The 19902-nt window shown below is 44.0% G+C and overlaps 1 protein-coding gene across 1 annotated transcript; it reads right to left on the minus strand.

Moving 5' to 3' along the window:
* Positions 1 to 3087: 3087 nt before the first annotated feature.
* LOC119405659 (ubiquitin-conjugating enzyme E2 T) lies at positions 3088 to 15286 on the minus strand. The gene is made up of 5 exons (XM_037672499.2): positions 14954 to 15286; positions 14679 to 14748; positions 11333 to 11438; positions 8218 to 8316; positions 3088 to 5879 (listed from the first exon to the last, which is right to left on the minus strand). Exons 1-5 carry the CDS (start codon positions 15060 to 15062, stop codon positions 5802 to 5804), a joined length of 462 nt encoding a protein of 153 aa, XP_037528427.1. The 5' UTR covers positions 15063 to 15286; the 3' UTR covers positions 3088 to 5801.
* Between the last annotated feature and the right edge of the window lie 4616 nt (positions 15287 to 19902).

Below are 19902 nucleotides of genomic sequence, written 5' to 3' on the forward strand. Positions count from 1 at the left end.
ACTATGCTTGCTCTGGGGGGGGGAAGGGGGGTGCCCCCCCCCCACCTCCATTCCCCTGTCACTGCCCCTGCTGCAGAGTAACAGGTGTTCTGCATAAATGTGGGCGCACGCATATTATTGTGCATTTGTGTCAAACTAGGCGCAGTTGCAGCAGTGTCAGCAGTTGCTGGCAGCGCTTGTCAGCAGCAGGGATACGAGCAATGGAGCATGTTCGCGGGAACAGCCAGGCAAGTATGTCATTGCGGAAAAATTGCGTGTCACTGCTTGTGCTTCTGCGTCTGTACAAGCACAATGCCAAAGACAAGGGCATCCCGAACTGTGGAAGCGAGAATCGGAATGTCGGGTGCAACGAATGAGAGACATAAATACGTTCCCGACGCGAAAACGGGCTCACATAAGGCATTCAAACGGTCTGCTTTAATGCCAAACATATGTACTGCTGCTCATTGCAGTTCATCTTGTCTTACATAAGTGCAGCATGGCATTTGCCTTGTGTTACAATAGTGAAAGACAGCACACAAGCAAAACATCTTTCTCGGACGTGCGCTGGCTTCACAGAGAACAGCCCCACCAAAGTACTACTATGCACACAGTCGAGCTGGTGGGAAATAAATAGGCATGGTGCCTCTGAATCGGTGCATAGTGCCTCACCGTGATATAGTGCAGTATGAATGGACCAGAAAAAAGACGCATGCATAGTGCTGTGTGTGTGTGATTTCATTCTTTATCTCCGTCCAGCTGCACATAACTATGCAACATGAAAGTGAAAAATTCGTCCTAGTCGGAGACTTGAACCCTTTCCGGGGCAGCTGCTGTACCAGATGAGCTATCAATCAACAGCGCAAGGCCAAATTAATTGACAACTCGAAGCACTAAGTCACAGACTCCAACCAACGGTGCCACCAATATGCCTTAGCACACTCCCTCATTATGTCATATACAGTGTTCAAAGATTGAAATACGACAATTTAGGGCAGAGCAATGCGTGTACTTTTATTTTTACCGCCTTCAATTCATGTCATACAGGTGTAATTTAGACTTGAACACTTACACCTGAACCAATATAAGTTTAGCGGCCAGACTCGTGGCAACATCCGTGGTTTTGGCTCAAAGGAAGTGGAAGCAACCTTGAATAGTAGCAGGATTAGACTTTCGGTAGAATGCAAGTGATAACCTGTAAAATAAGTTACGTTTCAAAGTTTACTATACTTGGAGCATATAAGCCGGTATAACAAGCTTTTAAACTAAATAAATGATGAATCGATGTGAGGGTATTTATTCATTTAACCTTGAAGTGGGGCTTCGCGGCAGTGCGGATTTTCCCTGGAAAACTGTATTCACGGCATAACACCCTTCCACTGCAGTGAAACCACCTTTACAGGGGGTTTACATGCGGACTAATATACAGCTGTTCGTTCATTTCAAATACTTCGAATTTTTGAACAATTTAAATCCGAATCGAAGCGAATTCAAATACTGTAATACTCGTTCGAATATTTGAAGTGCTCAAATATTCCCACAACCCTACACATAACGCTTCTCAGTGTCAAATACAATGAAGAAACAGCGATTTATATTGCAGGATGTACAGTAAGTAAACCTTGTACACAGTGCTACGCATATGAAGGTATCTTGACATAGGACCTTCAGCTTTCGTTACCTATTTTTTTGCCACTTCCCACACATTCGAACAGAAACTGTCGCGTTATAGAAATCTGAATAGTTCCTTCTCCTTTAGATCTCCGCATTTATAGAGTTTAGAGGTTGGAATGAAAGATGTGTTAAGAATGCTCATAAAAGCATGGGGCACTCACATGCTGTGATTCTCAATAATGGTAAGCACAGTACTTAGACTAAAATGCAAGTAATGCACATATTTTAGTTTCTGGCATCTACAGTTTGTGTCACATTTGGTGTAATTTTGGCTCCAACACTTACGTCAGAGTCAACATTACCTCTGGCGGCCAGCTTTGCAGTGACATGACGCGGTTATCACAGCAATTGTTCATAGCAGTCGTCTTATTTTACAAAATGATGTCGTGTTTCATTCCGTGGGTACTGTGCCTTGAAGTTGAGCAAAGAAGGCAAGTTAAAACATAATGTGTTGAATCAAGAATTTTTCATACAACTGAGACTTTCGTGTTACAATTGCAAGCAACTACAGTCGGGCACAACTTTAAAAAGGCCGCGTCATCCCCACTCGAAACGCGGATAAACTCTAGACCAACGTCAGGAGCTGGACAGCGATCCCGCAGACAGAGAACGTGGCCGAGAGCATGGCTGCATTATTGAGGCGAAAGCCTTAGACGCCTCACCAAAAGTGAAAATTGACCGTTGGTGGCATCGGCGTCCCACAGCGGCGTCAACGCGAGTGATGCAAAAAATCACCACCACGTGATGATGTCCGACGATCTCGCAGATCACCAAAATTTGTGACATCACACGATGACGTCATCGCATGACGTTTTTCTCTAGTCAAAGAGGCAATTGGCTGCTCCACTTCAGTCATACAGATGGCCCTCAAACCCACCATCATGTTCACATATGCTCAAACCTCAACATAAAGAACGCGGATATAATGAATTATTGCTTATAGCGGAGGAAATGAAGAATAGTCTTGTCGCACAGCGTTACGAATATACGTTTATAACGAATTTTCGGATATAACAAAGTTATTTTTGTGTCAGATGCGACTTCGTTAAAGTGAAGTTTGATTGCAATATGTTAGGTCCAACAGGAAATATTAGCGTGGCTATGCGTAACAGAATGCACATCTGTGTTGTAGGTAGCCAGGTGGCTGGCATCCCAAACATTAGCGTCAACCATAGCTTTGAAAGGCCAGTGGTCTGAATCTCGGCCTGCTTGCTAAATCATGATATTCATTCACTTTTTTGATGCAGTGGTCAAGGCAGAAAATCCTGAGAAAAAAAAAAAAGAGGCAATACAGCTTCTACAAAATGATGCAGAAAACGAGGCATCATTTTTCTACCAATTTCATGTGCAGTTCCACAGAACTAAAATGTGGCTGACCACAACTGATTCCAGCATGCAAAACAAAAGATGCAAAACCATGGACAAGGCATGAGCTGGCTTTTAAGTGTAATAATATATTTTTATTTCTGAACAGCAAAATGCAATTCCATAAAGTCTCACTTGAAGGCTACTGTTACTACACGTCAATGTTTCACACATGAGCATGGAGATTACATAAGTACAAGCTGTACTAAGTGAACAATAAATGAAGTATAAAAAAGTTGATAGTATCATCCAGTTGGCAAGTACCTACACGTTGCCGTGTGCACATGGCTCACCAATACTTCGCTGCCGAAAATTAAAATGCACATTTGTCAAATTCTTAAGAAGCGAACCACACAGAACACAACAGTTGCAAAGTTGTACTGCCCAGTGCTAAGGCACACATTTTGTGAAATGCAATTACAACGACTGGAATGCATCAATTTATCAATTTTATTAGGGAGCCACAAGGAACACATTTAGGCTGGGAACCTCTCCAATGCCCCAAGTGTCGAGGCAAGAACATCATGCTCCCAGCGTAAACAAGCATTTAGAAAAATTTCACCAATATGCAACAATAAACTATAAGCACTTTGGTCAGTCTTAGCACGTGCATGTCATTTCAGTTTCTACTGTCACCAAATCATAAACATGTTTCGAATCGAAAGTAACGTTCCACAGAAATTAAAAGCATGACTGAAATTACAGGGTTAAAAATGCCCTCGTACAGCATAAAATAGATGACGCAATGCCACATGGTGCCGCAGATGAAAATGTTTAGTACGATCATAGTCTAAAAGTACAATGACGGTGACGTCCAGTGAATTCTCCCCTCGAACTTCAGCACTTTGCTATGAAACCTGGTAATGATTTGCGTATGATTATGATTTGGTTATGATGTGTCCTCATTTCCCCATAATACTAGACTACCTTGTTAGGCAAGGCTTGCATCAAATCACTTCTACTGCTTATGTGTCCAATGCAACGGGTAGCACAGCTCCCATTGAGTTGACATGAGTCATCAAACTTGAATGCTTTGGCGTCGTTACTTTGGACAGTGGACTATGAAGACGTAGTTATCATGATTGTAAGGTTCCTAAATACGCAAGAAATGCACACTACCCCTCGGATGGTTGTGTCTAAAATACTCGCACCCTGCAAGTTTACAATGAACTAACCTTCAAAATTTTGCAAGCTTTGAAAAACAATCAAACAATCAAATCTGGCTAGAGCTGACCGATTTGTTTTGTGGGTCAGAAATTATTACTTTGATCTCGAAATTGGCCATCAATGGACAACTTGAATTTGATCAGTCAGCGTGAATGCGCCTGCATGAAATTTTGACCACAATATGGACAGCCGTGGCTGCAGTGTCTCTTGATGGTGCCACTGAGACATTGAATGCATTGAAGACATGTTACTCATTGCCAAAGATGCCTCTTTTCAGGCCTGCTTTGGGATAACTTGAAAACAAACTACCATTTACAATGAATGACTGCTGTAGTTATCAGACTGGCACACATGCACAGAGCAACCAGTTCAGTTCGATTCATGGCTGCCTGTTCATTTTCTGCATCGTAGGCTTGTCACTCATGCTGCAGCCAATCGTCCCACGCAATGCTACACTGTACAGAGATACAAACCACACAACGCGAACGTATCCGATCTGGCGCACGTATAGAAAGCTGACGTGACAGTAGCCAATTATAATTCTAATAGCAGCTGTATATTTCAGAAGCCCCATTTGTAATGTCCGTTACAACTACGTATTACGCAGAATGGCAACAATGACATGTTGCATTCCATCTTTGGTTGCAGGAGCTCGTTCAAAAAGCCAACTACTTTACAGGCTAAGCTTATGGCAACAATAGTCAAGACACGTGCTTCGGTGTTCCAAACTACACGCAATCAACACAACACACATGGCCTCACTTCGTGCTTTGTGCAACCTCGAAAATTTACTGTGCGAAAAGACACGCACATAGAGGACATTCGTCTCGGACCAACAAATTGGTTTCCCGCTGTGCTATGCTACAAAAAGCATTATTCCACAACGAAAAACTAACGAGCCCAATTTGGTATTGCCGACTGAGAACTCTGTCACTTTTGTTGGTCCCGTCATTATGCAATTAACAGAATTCGAAAGTAGCGAAGGCACCCTGCAACAAAGTTATTGTCTTGAAGTGTTTTTTCAAAGGCGAAAATTGCATGATATATACATATATATATATCCAAATTTGCAGTTTAGACTTGCACACTATGGCAAACTTTTGCAGCCTTGAGGTAACATTACACTTGCCTAGTTCAATAAAACATATTACTTTGGTCAATGCAGCACAAGCTGGTGCGACTTGTGCAGTGGCTGCTAGATTAAAGATGCCTTGTGTTACTATACTGTTATAACTATCTATTACAAGACTAAAACTTCCTTCACAACAGCTCTTTTCTTTCTCGGGGCCCACCTTCTTATACAAAAACATTTACCATTGCACAATACGAATTCCCTACGTGAGGCTCCAAACGTATCAGCACAGCAGAAAATTGTGCCACTGTAGAAGGACGTCACATAAAACTCGATCATGAACTCACAATAAAAACGTGAACCGGCTATGAGAAGATCCTAGCGAGCCCACAGGCTTAGAGATGCTAAATAAATACAAGTGCATCAAACTCTCAACAAGAACAACTTATTCTTGGTTTCAACTCTCCACAGAGCTGAAACAGGGAAAGCCCACTGGCCCGAAGGGGGCATGGCATCAACAAAACTGGCTTGGTGTGACGGAGGATCAGCCCATGGCATGACGTCGAGTGTGTTCAGCGGCGAGCCGGTTGAACATGTCACGCTGGTACTTGAACTGGTCAGCCTGGTGGGATTAAAAAGGAATTGCAGGGTGCTGTAGCTCTTTAGGGAGAGATAAGCTAGAGAGTGAATCGATTTACTACACGTAAGTCATGATCGGTTGCTTTACAGGATGCTTTTGGTTAAATGGTCAATAAAAGAAAAAAAAAACTATCTTGTGTTAGTAAATTACCCTCTCACAATACCAAAAGCACAATCTCACCGTGAGAACACGCTGGGTTGTTGAGAAAATGTGCAGTTGTGAAAATGTGCAGAAAATGTGCAAGAAGCAAATACAGAAGTGGCAAAACAAAGCTTGCACATGTTCCTAATTATTATAGACGTGAGTTGGGCTAATTGGTGCGAATAGACTTCACACATAACTAATTAGCGCAAAAAGAACCAGGTGAAGACAACAGACAGGAAACGGCATCCTGTCTGTTTTAAAGACGATAGTCTTTCTTGGGGAACTTAAATGCAGAAATTTTGGTCTGTTTGTCTGTCTATCTGTCTGTCTGTCTGTCACCCGATTCAGCCACCTGGCCAAAGTTGCACCACTTGCTTACCGCCTACCCATCTTGAACTGGTACAGCTGTTCATACTTGTCAACGTTGTCGATCAAAAAGTAAATATTACGCATATCTGAGGCGCAACATCACTAGGTAAGTATTAGGTGGTGTGTTCCTTTAAAAGAAAATACCTAATACGCAATTCTATAGACCCTAGTTTCTTAAGCTGCGCTGAAAATGCGACGTACCGACGAAAGCCCTCTGCCACGGAGGAAGGAAAGAACTTTCCTCCTCCGTGCCCTCTGCACAAGCTCGTTTTCCGACGTATTGCCAGATGGCGCCAATATCTCACGCAGCGTAGAGTTACTGCATATGCTACATTTAGGTAGCAGAGTTGCGCATCTGTCTTCCAAACACTGCTAGCAACCATGCGTTGCGGAGAAGCTGACGCTGGGGCCAATTTTTGTATTTCTTGACGGCGCCGCTGCAGCGAACTGTATTGACACTAGTCATTCACATCAAAGTAAATCACCGGTCTTCGACACGCCAAACATGTCAACCAGTGACTCGGTAGGCATGTCGCCTGCAAAAACGGAGTGAGTCTTCGCGACATAGCCATGGTTGCTAGCCAGACCTATGCGCACCTCTGCTACCCAAAGGTAGCATATACAGTAACTCTGACGCAGCGCTCCTCTATCGTCTTTCGACGACATTTGCAGCGAAGCACGCAGATACGCGGCCAATTTTTTTTTTTCAACTTGTCCTTTTTGCGCTAATCAGTTATGTCTGAAATCCTATTTATTGTTTCTCAGTGCTGTGGCAATGTCACAGACAGTTCTCGATGATTTTCCAGCAAAGTTTTTAGACATTGGCAATATTACTGGTACTCATAATCACACTGTGCATGCGTGTAACGGTATCACACGAGCCGTGTCCCACGAAAGTCATTTCCTATTGTCAGTACGCTCCACTGCATGATACTGATGTATTGCAGTGAAGTTGACTTAAAAAAAAAAAAGGAACTTTGCAAAATTTTGCATATAGTATCAAGCTTCGTTTGCATGAAAACACTGTATATGGCCTGCAGAGACTAAAGTAACAGCCAAATGGGGAGCAATCCCTGCAGAACAATGCAAAAAAAAAAAAGACTGTTCATTTATATGTGTGTGCGTGTTATGCAAGTCCATCGACATCAACGATAACAAGCCAAACCGTAGATAACGGGCACTCGCTAATGCGGCAGCAGTGCTACTTTGAACAAAGGAGCAGAACTAGAGGCGCCCTCGAGGCCAGTAAATTATAGAACTATTATTTTTTTGTTATTAGAGAGCACCAGTACAGGGGCTGCCAAGCAGTGGGGGCATCAAGGTCTTGCGTTCTTTTGTGCTCCCCTTGCAGTCTTCGGATTGCAGGCAGAAGTACAAAGAAACGCAAGAGCTCGGGGCCCCTATGGCTTGAGGGCCCCAGCTTATTTTCTTTTTATGGTGGCGTATCAATTAGAACTGGAGAGCTTGTTGAGGGGTTAGAGCATCTGCCTCCAATGCGGGTGGTACTCGGTTTGAATACCAGTGCCGCAGGGCACCCACTGGTTTTTCTAATGGGGGGATAGGTACCCTGGCCTGGTGCTCAGGGTTGCGGGTACCCATTTCTCAAGAAGGTGGCCTCCCCTTTCCCCTATTTTCTTTCACCCCCCCAAACCTCTCCCCCCCCAATCTCACTGCGCTGTGCTCCCTTATAGGTCCCAAAAAATAAGCGTCTTTCCCATTCTCAAAGCATTACTGCAACTACTAGTGAATCAATTAGTGACATTCCTCAGTATACGATGTTCATCATCGTGGGCGACCCTCGACTCACAAGTTCGGGCACAAGAGGGTCATCAGGATTTGGCTGTGCCAGCAGAGCGTGAAGTGAGAGCAGGACAACCTTAAGGTTCAGCGATGGCCGCCAGCGACCCTGGACAGAGCACACCATGGCAGGGAGTTACACCAATACACAAAGTAAGCATTAGCCAAGACTAGGCTGCACATGCAGGAAGATGCAAAAGCACCTGCAACAGTGTCTAATTTCCAAGTGGCAAAATTGCAATAACTGCATGTTAAAAACCGCACAGATCAACATGAAGAAACAAAACATGTTTTGCCAGTATAGTTGGCAGGGAGCGTTCCACTGAGCTCTTAAGAAAAATACAAACTTAAACATGATCCAGCCTCTGTTAATCTTCTCGCTTATTACTACTTAATTCAACCGAAGCACGAGTACGCCTGCACTGCACGGGACCCCTACACACAATGTAACATAAAGGAACTTGAGCGAATTCGAAGACAGGCCATCCAGTTTGTTTATAGAAAGTTTTCAACATTCTACTCACCAAATGAACTAATGCAGTCTAATGATATCTCGACACTTGAATCGCGTAGAAAAAAGTTATGGCCTGACTTTATTTTGTAGTTAATGATTAACAAACATGCACTTGGCCCCCCAGGAAGTGTATCTATCGTAAAATCCTGAGCAGGCGCCCCCCTCCCTTCTTTGGGAGATTTCAAATATGTGGCCTCTTCTCCCCTCCCACCATTTCACTGTTTCATTCACTGTTTTTATTCGCCCAACGAGGGCGAATGAAAAATGTGAATTCGTGCGTATTCAATAATATGCACCAGGGAACCGTATGCCATTTTAAACAGCATTTCATTAGAAGCACAGGTGTGCATTCTTTATTCTTAGCGGCTCTTTCGCCACTATCTTGAATTATGATCCATGAGCCCCAGCAAGGATCATGGATCAAAATTCAAAATCTCGAATTATCATTCACCGTAAAGGGGGGGGGGGGGGCGCTTGCTCGGGATTTTATGGTAAGTCCACTAATGACAAGGCCTGCTCGCCATCACCCAAATGCTCTAACCCCTTATTTTGCCCAAACTAAGCTATTCAAATATACTCCTTTTTTCTGCACACCATTAATCGTTGGAACAACTTACCTCTGTGAACGCTGTATTATTTTAATTTTCACACTTGCATTGTCAAAAGTAGTCTTCTTAAAAATGTGTTTTGCTGTTTTTCCAGTTGTATACTCAGAACCGTATCGTTAAACTTGACCTAATCTATTCTACCCACCCTGCATGGACTTCGTGTCCGCAGTATGTATTAAATAAATAAATAAATAATACACGATAACCATGCACACGCTTTACTTCATCACAAATGTAAACTATGGCACTTGGCTCATGCCGCTCTTCTTTGCAGTGCGCCGCTTCGGTGGTCAACTAAACCAACAGGTTGTCCACTAGTTAGCATTTTAAAATCCCTGTCATTTACAGGTTTTCTCTCGATATATCACTGAAAGTTCCCAGTCAGTCTATGATTTAAAAAAAAAATTAGTGTTTAGTAGCTTCTCAAATTGGTACTCCAGTCTAAAAATCTATTACAAGTAATTTATCAGTTTGAATGTGCTACAGTTCGAAAGAATGAAGTTTTCATGAGCAGTGAAGCAAAATTCAAAATTAAATCTTGGGTTTTACATCACAAAGCCAGGACAAAACCATGAGACATACTGTACTGGGGAACTGAACTGAATTAATTTTGCCCTCCTAGGGGTCTCTAGCGTACACGGAAACTTCTGCGCAACCAAGGTTGTGCTCTAACCAAGTTTTTCACTGCACATACAACTTAGTTATGTTGAGGTTTAACTGACTGCATCAAAGGTTTCATGATATTCCAAGCTTCTGGCCAGGTTAACATTGACAAAACCAGTAAAAACACATTAGTAAATTATGTAGGTTTAACTGTAAGCTTCAATTCCTTTTGGCTTACCACTATAGGTACTCACCAGAATCACCACAAACGTCGTGCTTAACAATATTCCTGAATCAAACTGACCAAGGTTTTTTTAACTGAGTTTTTTCCCTTAAATTTTCCAGAACTGTACAATCCCCTGAAGCTTCAAGGTTTTCCCAGATGGCAGCTGCTCTAAACAACTCATCTTTAAACTTTTTGCCCCAGTGAGTACTCATTCCCAACTACTCGAACGCAAGATCTTCAGGCTTTCCCTCCAAATTCACTCGTGAGTGATTACATAAAATGTTCATCCCAAACATAAAGTCAGATGCACGTGAAACTGCACAGAAGTGGTCTAATTACATTTTCAGCATCGGTTTCGAAGAAAACCGACACCAATTCAATAAAATTCTAGACCCCTGCATATTCGCAAACGACAAAAAGTAACTATTAGGTGTCCTCCGAATACCACGAGTTGTGCGAGTGGTTGACGCAAACGACTGAATAATAGATAATCAAAAACTGGATTTTACAGGGATGAAATAAGATAAAATGATCGGCTCCTCGACAAGCGCATCTTTTCACTTCGAATGCTCGTCATCACATGACGTTCTTTTTCCTCAAGCTAGTGGCTAGTGGCATTTGTCTTGCTAGCCGATAGGTGCTGCTGGTCCCCGAGCTAGCAGTTGTCATGAAAATTCATTGTGGCTAGTAGCACGACGAATGAAGACAGAGAAGAACCAAGTAGGACAAGCGCTAAACTTCAACTATTTTTATTCACTAGAAATCACATCCTTGAAAACTAACAAAACACAGCAAACTCAGCAACTCTTCGTTCGTCGCACGTACTAGCCACAATGAATTCTCACCAACTGGCCCAATTTTCCGTTCTATTGACATGACAAGCCAGGTCTTGGAATCAACATGCCAACCTACCACGCGGATGCCACCTTACACCTTCATCCTGGTATGGGGTACAGAAACACAGCTTTTGCGATGAAAAGCAGATGCAGGTGCTTCTTTCATTGTTTGACCAGTACATGAAAACAAAGGATGGGTTTATCATGCTCATAATTCACCAGTCGGTAATCCGAACACGAAAAGCGGTTACGTGCCCGAGATATCTTTTCTTGAGTATCCAGAGGCTACAGCAAAAGACTACAATTAGTTGCCAACCTATTAACTATAGCCGGCTCACCTTGGGTGGCATCTGGAGAACGTCTAGGCAGATGCGGCCCGTGGAGTCCACGTTGGGGTGGTACACTGGTGTCTGGAACACTGCTACGGGAGCCTCAAATGGGTACCTGCACAGTGTACCCGTCATTTCAATTTTGTGTCTGGAACACTGCTACGGGTGCCTCAAATGGGTACCTGCACAGTGTACCCGTCATTTCAATTTTTTTTTTTACATTTATTGGATACTGTGAGTCTTAGCAAGCCCTTACAGGAGTAAACAGCAAGTACAAAGTAGGTAAAACCTTCAACAAAACGCAATCAGAAGTTATCACGCTGACAGTGTTTCATAAGCCACAGTCGTCAATCAGCACTTCAAACATGGTGCATACGTGTACATCAACGACAAACGTAAACATTTTGCTCAGCAGGCGTATCTGTATGAAGTATGAACACTGAAAACAAGGCTACTGTGTCATCGCAGCCATGGTTAGGCAACACTGGACTTTGTCGAAATAAGGTAGCACTGTGTGTCTGATGTCGCAAAGGCCTCTTAGCCGCGCAAGTTGCAACCAAACAATTACTGGCCAGAACAATAACCAATATTCTAATTATTGGCCGTGGAAAAATTATCCAAGGAGCCTGGTTGCCAGGAAGATACTTTCCAGTTATGCAAGTGGCTTGTGATGCAGCTGTCTGTCGACAGCGGTCAGTGCTAAGAGCAGTGCAGATGATTTCTTTATTCGAAGCTTCACTGAAATGGAGCTCTGGTCTCTTATAATCTCTTGCAGGCGACGTATTCTGTTTAACTGTGGATATGACGCATCTAGCCAGATCCTGCGTGCTGTGGTGAGTTAAAGTTGTAAACAGCGGGCACATATGCTCAATGAAAGTTTGATGAAATGCATGCTAAATGAAACATGGCTACAACATATTTTGCAACCCGCGTTGATCAGACGGTATAGATGTGCCAACGAAAAAAATTCATTCATCAGCAACTCCAAGAGTTCACCTCTGAAGGCACGACAATTCGTTTATATACGTAACAGAAAAATATGTGTGCACTGTGAATGACTTAAATGGAGATGTAGAAGCTCAGGGGAAGATGAAATGTTGAAGCGACGAAAGATCCTCGGAACACGGAGTGTCGCTGCAGCCATTGTTTCGACAGGCGGACTTGTTGCAGCCTTGAAGAAGACAAGTCCGCTTGTCGAAACGTTGGCTCCAGCGACAGCCTGTGTTCCAAGGATATTTCATTGCTTAAACTGAGGTGTGCCATTCCTAACCTCTTTTGCCAGAGCGTTGGATGTTCCAAAGCAAATAAACATTAAAAGGCAACAAAATTTAATATGGAGATTATGGTGAATGCAGGACAACAGCTTTTTCCACAGCATGTCTATCTAGAATGCCTGTCTAGCAGATATGAAGCATAGGTCAGATTAAAATATAAATTCCGAGGTCTGACGTGCCAAAATCACAACATGATAGATGCACCCCAAAGCGGGGGACTCCGGGTGAACTTTGACCACCTGCGGTTCCTTGACGAGCACATAGGTCTGAGTACATGGGTGTCTTTGCATTTTACCCCTGTCGAAATACGATCCTTCTGGCCAGCAACTGAATTTGCCCCTTTGAGCTTAGCAGCGCGACAGCTTACCTGCTAAGCTACCAAGGCGAAGTGTTTTTCATTGTGCCAGTAGCCAGACATGGTGGCAACGCCGACATTGGTGCACTATTTTAAGTGCGGAGCACTTTAGGAGGCCGAGCTGCCGTAGGCTGTGATCGTATGCTGTCGTAGCTTGGCATAACGCAGGAGAAACCACATATAGTATAGCCGTCAGAGCACGTACTTGCGCCAAAGAGAAGTGTTCTTCCTCTTGTTCTTCGAGCACCTTGATGATGATATCAAAGCAGGCAAAACCAACTATAGCATAGCCAACTGTAGCATATTGAGCACGTGCTCGCGCCAAGGAGGTCTTATTCCTCTTGTTTTCTTCGAGCACAGGCGAAAACCACGTATCAAAATTGAACAAGTGGAAGCAAGCGAGAAATACAAAGAGAGAGAAAGAAATGAAAAAAAAAAGAGAAACAAAAATAGAAATAAAGAGGAAAAAAAAACAGAAAAAACTGCAAAAGAGAAAAAGAGAGGGAGGAGGAAAGAAAGGAAAAACCGAAGAGAAACAAAGAAGGCTGCCCAGCTGCGCACTTCCTTTTTAGGCTTGGCACCCCTACTGCAAAGCTGCCTTAATTTTATTAAATGCACTTCGTTTGACTTTTGACAGTGACAGTTTTTCAGTGCATCATCCCTTGCTGATTCGTCGCATTGCACAAGGTGCGCCTACTGCGCTGTGACGCTACTTGTTTAAGTAATTTCTCGATGTGATCGTACCTGAAGATGGTGACCATGTTGACATCATTGTGAAGGCTCGTTCACACCTGTGTGACTAGCACCAGTCATGCGACCATTTGCGAGCGGTGACCAAAAAGTGACTAGAAGCGACCGATGTTCACACATGCATGCGATTTATACCCGTCACCACACAGAATTCACGTCTCCTCGCACTGCTATTGAACACCAAAATAAGTTGACGTACTGTTCCTGCGCATATGATTAGGTCCAGAGGTTTACGACTGCAGTTGCACGACTGGAAAATCGAGCAGCAAGAGACTGACCAAAAGTAGTTGCCTTGAAACTAAAGCAGCCATTTGCGACCAGTAGCTTTTCGACTAACTTGGTCATGCGACCTGTGCTAGCAGCACGTGTGTATGAGCCATGAGGACTATCTTATCTGCTAAGCAACGACAGCGACTGCGAATGGGGCTGCAGGCATGTGGTACGCTTGATCAAGCACAGATGTCTACACACTAACCGAAGGCATACATCTAGAAGATATAAATCGCAAGTCTCACTACAAATGCTTGTCATTGCTTGTTCCATAGCTACGTATGCTACTACCAAGTTGCCTAAAGCTGAATCAAGTAAGCTATTGGCCGACTTTGGTCACCTGGGTATGCAAGACACAGCGATATAATGAACCGAGAGACTTGTCAAGTGAAAGTTTATGCAAATGACAAAACATAAGGGTCAGACTTTTCCCTCGTAAATATGCTACGTCATAAATGAAGTCAGTAAAGTTCGCAATCAAGTAACAGCAAGAAAACTGAATCGCTTAACAGGTACCTGAGCAACTTACGATTAATTGCATTTCGATCGTTATCGTGTTATCACGTATACCATGTAGTAAACCACGAAACCGATACTGTCGTTGAACGTCCAAACTCCGGTGAAAACGTTGTGCGTAAAAGACATGCCCTCATGAAGTATCGATGGTGAAAATTAAGCGATGGTATGAGCGCGGAGGGCAACGCACCTTTCGGGTATGCGAATGCTGAGCTTGAAAATTCCTCCTTCGTACGGCGTTCCGCTAGCTCCAGTGATGGCTGTAACGACCGTAAGCAAAGACAGGGTCAAGAAATAACGTCAGTCGGGTGCACTAACACGATATCGTCACTTGAAACGTGACGGTCCTAAACAAGCAGTAGAGAAACGAAACATTGGCACATTTGCCACGTTCCGCGTTTACTAAACCAATTAAGAAATGGCGCGTCCCACGACCGTTCGAGCTCTGTGAAACGAGATACTCGCCAGCTTCGAAGTTGTCCAACATATCGGCGACCGGGTTGCACACGATTCCCGGAGGCAGCTGCGAGTTGAGCATCTCCAGCTCTCGCTGAATGCGCACGTTACGAAGCATCGCGACTCTCGTGAAACTGCGTTCCGTAAGGCTCGGCGCGTCCGTCTACTCCTGTGATGACGGCTCCGTAGTCGCTCTTGCGTGCACGCTAAACAGAAGACGCACAACTCGAGTTGTCTAGACGCGTTTCGTGGCTCGCGCTGCCGGCCGTCATTCCATAAAGGCGCGCGCCAGCTGTGAACGGATTGGCTAGGCTGAGCTGTGACGAAAGCAAAACTGCGTATGTGGTGCTCGGAGATTATTTCGACGTCTCGAGCTGTTCTACGGTTCTACCGCGTGTTTTGAACCATCTTTTTTGCGGAGACGCGTCCGTTCTATCTCGTGTTTCGACACCGTGGTTGTATAACATGTTATGCGCAGCTAAGAGTGCACCCTCAGAACCTGTGGAATGCTTCCAGGCCATTGGCGGAAGTAAACGGTCGTCCACTGCTTCGCTCACACAGCGCTTGCGTGTCTCGGGTGAGGTGAGCATTTGAAACGTGACCATGACAATTTACGCACTTTTCTGTATCATGGGTTTGTACAAACCCGCCATCGTGATCATGACGCTATGAGACCTGGGTATTTCGGCAGTTTTCGAGGTTGTTTGTCCAGACTTTCCATTGGTCGCTGTGTTATCACCTAACTCGCCGAGCTGCAGGGCGCGTTTGCCACTGAACGCTAACCCTAATCGAGGAGCTCGCGATTTCGTTTATAGTTTTGTGGCGTCAAAGTTCAGTTTAAGTATAGTCCCTGTGACAATACACGTTGTCTGTAATGTGCTGCGTTCAGCGGTGGCGCTGTGAACGTCATCATAGAAAGCACCTGACGCTGTGGCGAACATTCGTCGCCTCTTGTTGCATAGTTTCGTAATCCTGCCTAGACCAACTCGCACGGTGTTTAAGATGTGTCTGCATAATATTGAAAACGAATGGTCGGAGTATCATGCTCTTCTTTACCTTATCTTCGCATGTAGGCCCCTCAACAAGACGCCAGTCATATATCGTTCTAAAGAAGTACCTTTCCGCTGCAACATTAGAGCTGCAGTTGAGAATTGCCGAAGTGGTTCACAATTCATTGTGCCCTAGTCTCCTTCTTGCTGGCCGTCAATCGGTACTTCAAAAAAAAAATTCGGCAGATCCCACGCCTTGTTGGAATCGATTTCATGCGAAGCAGTAAGCGAGTAGTTCTTTGCTGCATTTTTTGGCTTTGGGCCAAGTGTTACGAGGTGGATCGACGTGTTTTCGTAAGTGTAGTAGTTGAGTGCACATCGTGGGCTTACCAGGTACGTCAACAACACTGGTGGTTACGTGTTACTTATGGTCTGTCGTAACGTCAGCACTCGCATTAGAGCACATACGCCAGTATTATCGAAACGAAGTGCACTTTACGGTGGGATGATGTGAATATAATACGCAAATTTCGTTAGCTTAGTCATCCGGGGTCAAGCGACACTTGAATATAGCTTGCTGAATCATAGGAATACAAATGTAATGTTTATGAGACTACTATGAAAGCAGAGCCAACACTGGAACCACAGACGTTAACCTGACATGACGCTTGCATCGTAGGAGTACATATGTAGAGTTTATTGCTTTGTTATAAAATTCGATTATATCCAGCACCACAACCCCAATTGACGGTGCACCGACATTACGCCTGCCAGGGCCGTACCCAGGAATTTTTTTCGGGGGGTTGTTCTGTATAGAACGACGACTTTAGCAACTGATGGTCGCTGTGAAGGCGTGCAAGTATTTTAGTATCACCCGAAAAGTTACACCATGAAAAAATTTCGAGGGGGTGTCAGGAACCCCTCAACCCCCCCTTAGTTACGGCCCTGACGCCTGCATAGGGTGTTTTTCCAAAGCAGTTTCTAGAGCTGGCGTGGCTCTGTGGTAGAATACTTGACTGCCACGCAGAACGCTTGGGTTCGATTCCAGCTGGGATCCTAACTTTTATTCTTCGCATTCGTCGGGTCAACACTGCCGATGTCTGTTCTTCTTAACGCTCTCACATTTAAATTACCAATGTCTGTTCTCGCCGTTCCTGGGTAGGTATAAACTGTCAATCACCCGTACACCGCGGCCCGTGATTAACGGGTATGTGCCACACGTGTCTGGAGGAAAGGGTTTGACGACGTACGCTACAGGATTTTCACATCATTCATGTCATGACCAAACAGTCATATTCGTCAAATCCTCTTACCCTCCCATGGCAATTTTGGATAGATAGAAACGCTAAAAGTGCGTAGGGTTCGCTAAGGAATGCTTTGCATTTAATGATTACCTCACTCTTACTTGTGAATGTTCAGCCGCTGGCAACTCGGGGTAACATGCACGAACTTACCGCAATTTCGATGGGCACAGCATTGTCCACGCCATTCTGAAAAATTTGGCATTGGCACGCCGACACGTACACCTGTAAGCCAAATTTGCATGAGATGCAATTCTGGCTTGCCCGTGAATTGAGCACATCACGACTGCTTGCTACCCACACTGACTTCCCCATGTTTGAGAACAGCCCATCTAGGCCTGCCTGATAGCAACTAAGCCAACTTTGTGCATTACAAAGTGCTTGCCTAAAGTTTTGGAGGATATTGAAGAATTGAGGGCAAAACTTGAGCACATGGCTTTCATAGAAGACTTCCGTTAGAATACTTTTCATACGTGTATTAGCTTGGTTTAGGTTCGGCCAGTGGGTGGAACCAAAATTTTCTATTTACCTTTCGCAAGCTTTGGAAGTACCAACTGTGTTCAAGGAACTGCAATATTGCGCGCATAATCTTTTCAGAGGCACAGCACATTGTCTAACCCAACTCTTTCGAAGCACATGTCCAAGGTGAAACGCAAGGCTAAAGTTTACAATGAACACTGTAGTGCTTAAATGCTATGGAGAGCGCTTTTCTTTCACTCATTTCAAAGAGTACTTCTAACTTTTCCTTTGATGTGCATCAGGCACATATGAACATTCACTGTAATCCTTCAAATTCATGCATTTGCCTCATAGCGCAGAGCATTATTTTACATATGCTTCCGTGTGCGATAGCAATTACATTTACAGTTGGCATGATATGCACATGTACTTACCTTTTGAGTCTTAGAGATTTTAATTCAGGTTCCTTGTATTCTTATGGAACACAGGCCTCTGTCTTGAAACTAAATTTCAACCTTAACCTGTAAGCAGCGTGCATTTCAAGGCACCCATCATGCATCTCATGGGATAACTTGTTTCTGGGGCATTTCGTTAATACTTAATAAGCCATCATAGTGCGAAATAAAGCAAACACAAGGAACCACAGTAGCGCCCCGTGGTGCCTGGTACTATGCTAATTGCGTTTAATTTTGCGCTACAAATGGCCTCATTAAGTCATAGGACATAGCTCTGAATTTTAATTTTGCAAGACCCACTGGAAAGCTTTCAAACTTTATCTCTGCTGCGTACGATTGAGAATCTCACACATCCACGCAGGTTATTATCTTTTAACCAGTTTAAACGACTTGAAAGTTAAGTCGGCATGGGAAGGGTCAGTAGCACATGTCATTGCCTAAGCCCCGTCTCAAACAAATTTGTGTATTTGCCAATCTATCATATTTTGCAAAACATTGAATTACAAATGCGAGAATTTGGCACCGTGTGTGAATTTCACCTTATTGCCTTCTTAGTTTAGAAACAAAGATGACTTAGAAGTTTAGGGCATGAAGTGCAGAAAGTGGATAACAGGCAACACCACATAGACTCCGAAATCCACAAGCACAAACAGTAGACTAGATCTACGTACTACCGGTCTTATCCAGTGTAACGTACTATTGCAGAGACAAGAGTTCTCTCTAGTGGTTTTAGAACTAAAACTCGCGTGTTTTGGAAACGCTTGAACTTGATTATGTAATGTCCAACAGGTGGGAAAATGCGCAAGTCTTCATCTATGCGCTCAGTTACTACACTACATTGTCAAGTTGCTCAGGGTACAACCGGATAGCAGAACATGCAAAGCAAGGTTGCCTGCACCCCTCTGTAGTGCAATTCTGGGAAGGTACAGTGCCAATGAAAGTGTGGCTTTCAAAATGAAAAGTACAGAATTGCAGAGCGCCAGATGGTGCTTATGCAAGGAGGGCAACGAGCGAGAGAACTTGAAGCAATGATAGAGTACTTTCCACACTCGGCAGGCAGTGCTGCGCAGTCTACGCAAGTAGTGCGGTAATACAAATCTGGGTTCGCATGTTTCATAATGCAGTTGAGTTTCATTTGCAATGCCTAGCTAAAAGAGTCCTGTACAATGCTGATCCAACAACATGCAACACACATCGTGCCGCTTACGAATCTGGTCACCAGATGTCGCACAGACCTTTAATTTATGACTATCAGCTGAAACTGAGCCAATCTTGCGGACACTGGAGATAGTGTGAACAAAAGTGCAGCTATTAGCCCCAAACTGACATGAGTTTCAGTCCTGTGAGGACAGTACATCAGGTGTTCCAATTTACAGAACATAGCACACTCAAACCTCACTGTAATCGAACACTGGATATAACGAATTATCGGTTATAACGAGGTAAATGAAGAATAGTCTTGTCATAGATACAGTGTTATAATTAAACGTTTATAACGAATTTTCGGATATAACGAAGTTATTTTTGTGGCAGATGTGACTGTTATAATGAGGTTTGAGTGTACAGGGTCAGCTTCAGTTATAACTAAGTGAAACTGCGCCTACATTTTCTATCTCATCGTCCTCCTTGCATTCGCCACATTCCCAGTATAAGCCGACGGTAAACAAGAGGCACGCGCTAGCTGAGCGACTCGTACAGATCGAACACAGCAGCAGGTGGTAGCCCCGACCGGTCAGGGAGAAGTGTGCGAGGAA

The sequence above is a fragment of the Rhipicephalus sanguineus genome, chromosome 9 (assembly GCF_013339695.2).
Source record: "Rhipicephalus sanguineus isolate Rsan-2018 chromosome 9, BIME_Rsan_1.4, whole genome shotgun sequence".
NCBI classification, from domain to species: domain Eukaryota; kingdom Metazoa; phylum Arthropoda; class Arachnida; order Ixodida; family Ixodidae; genus Rhipicephalus; species Rhipicephalus sanguineus.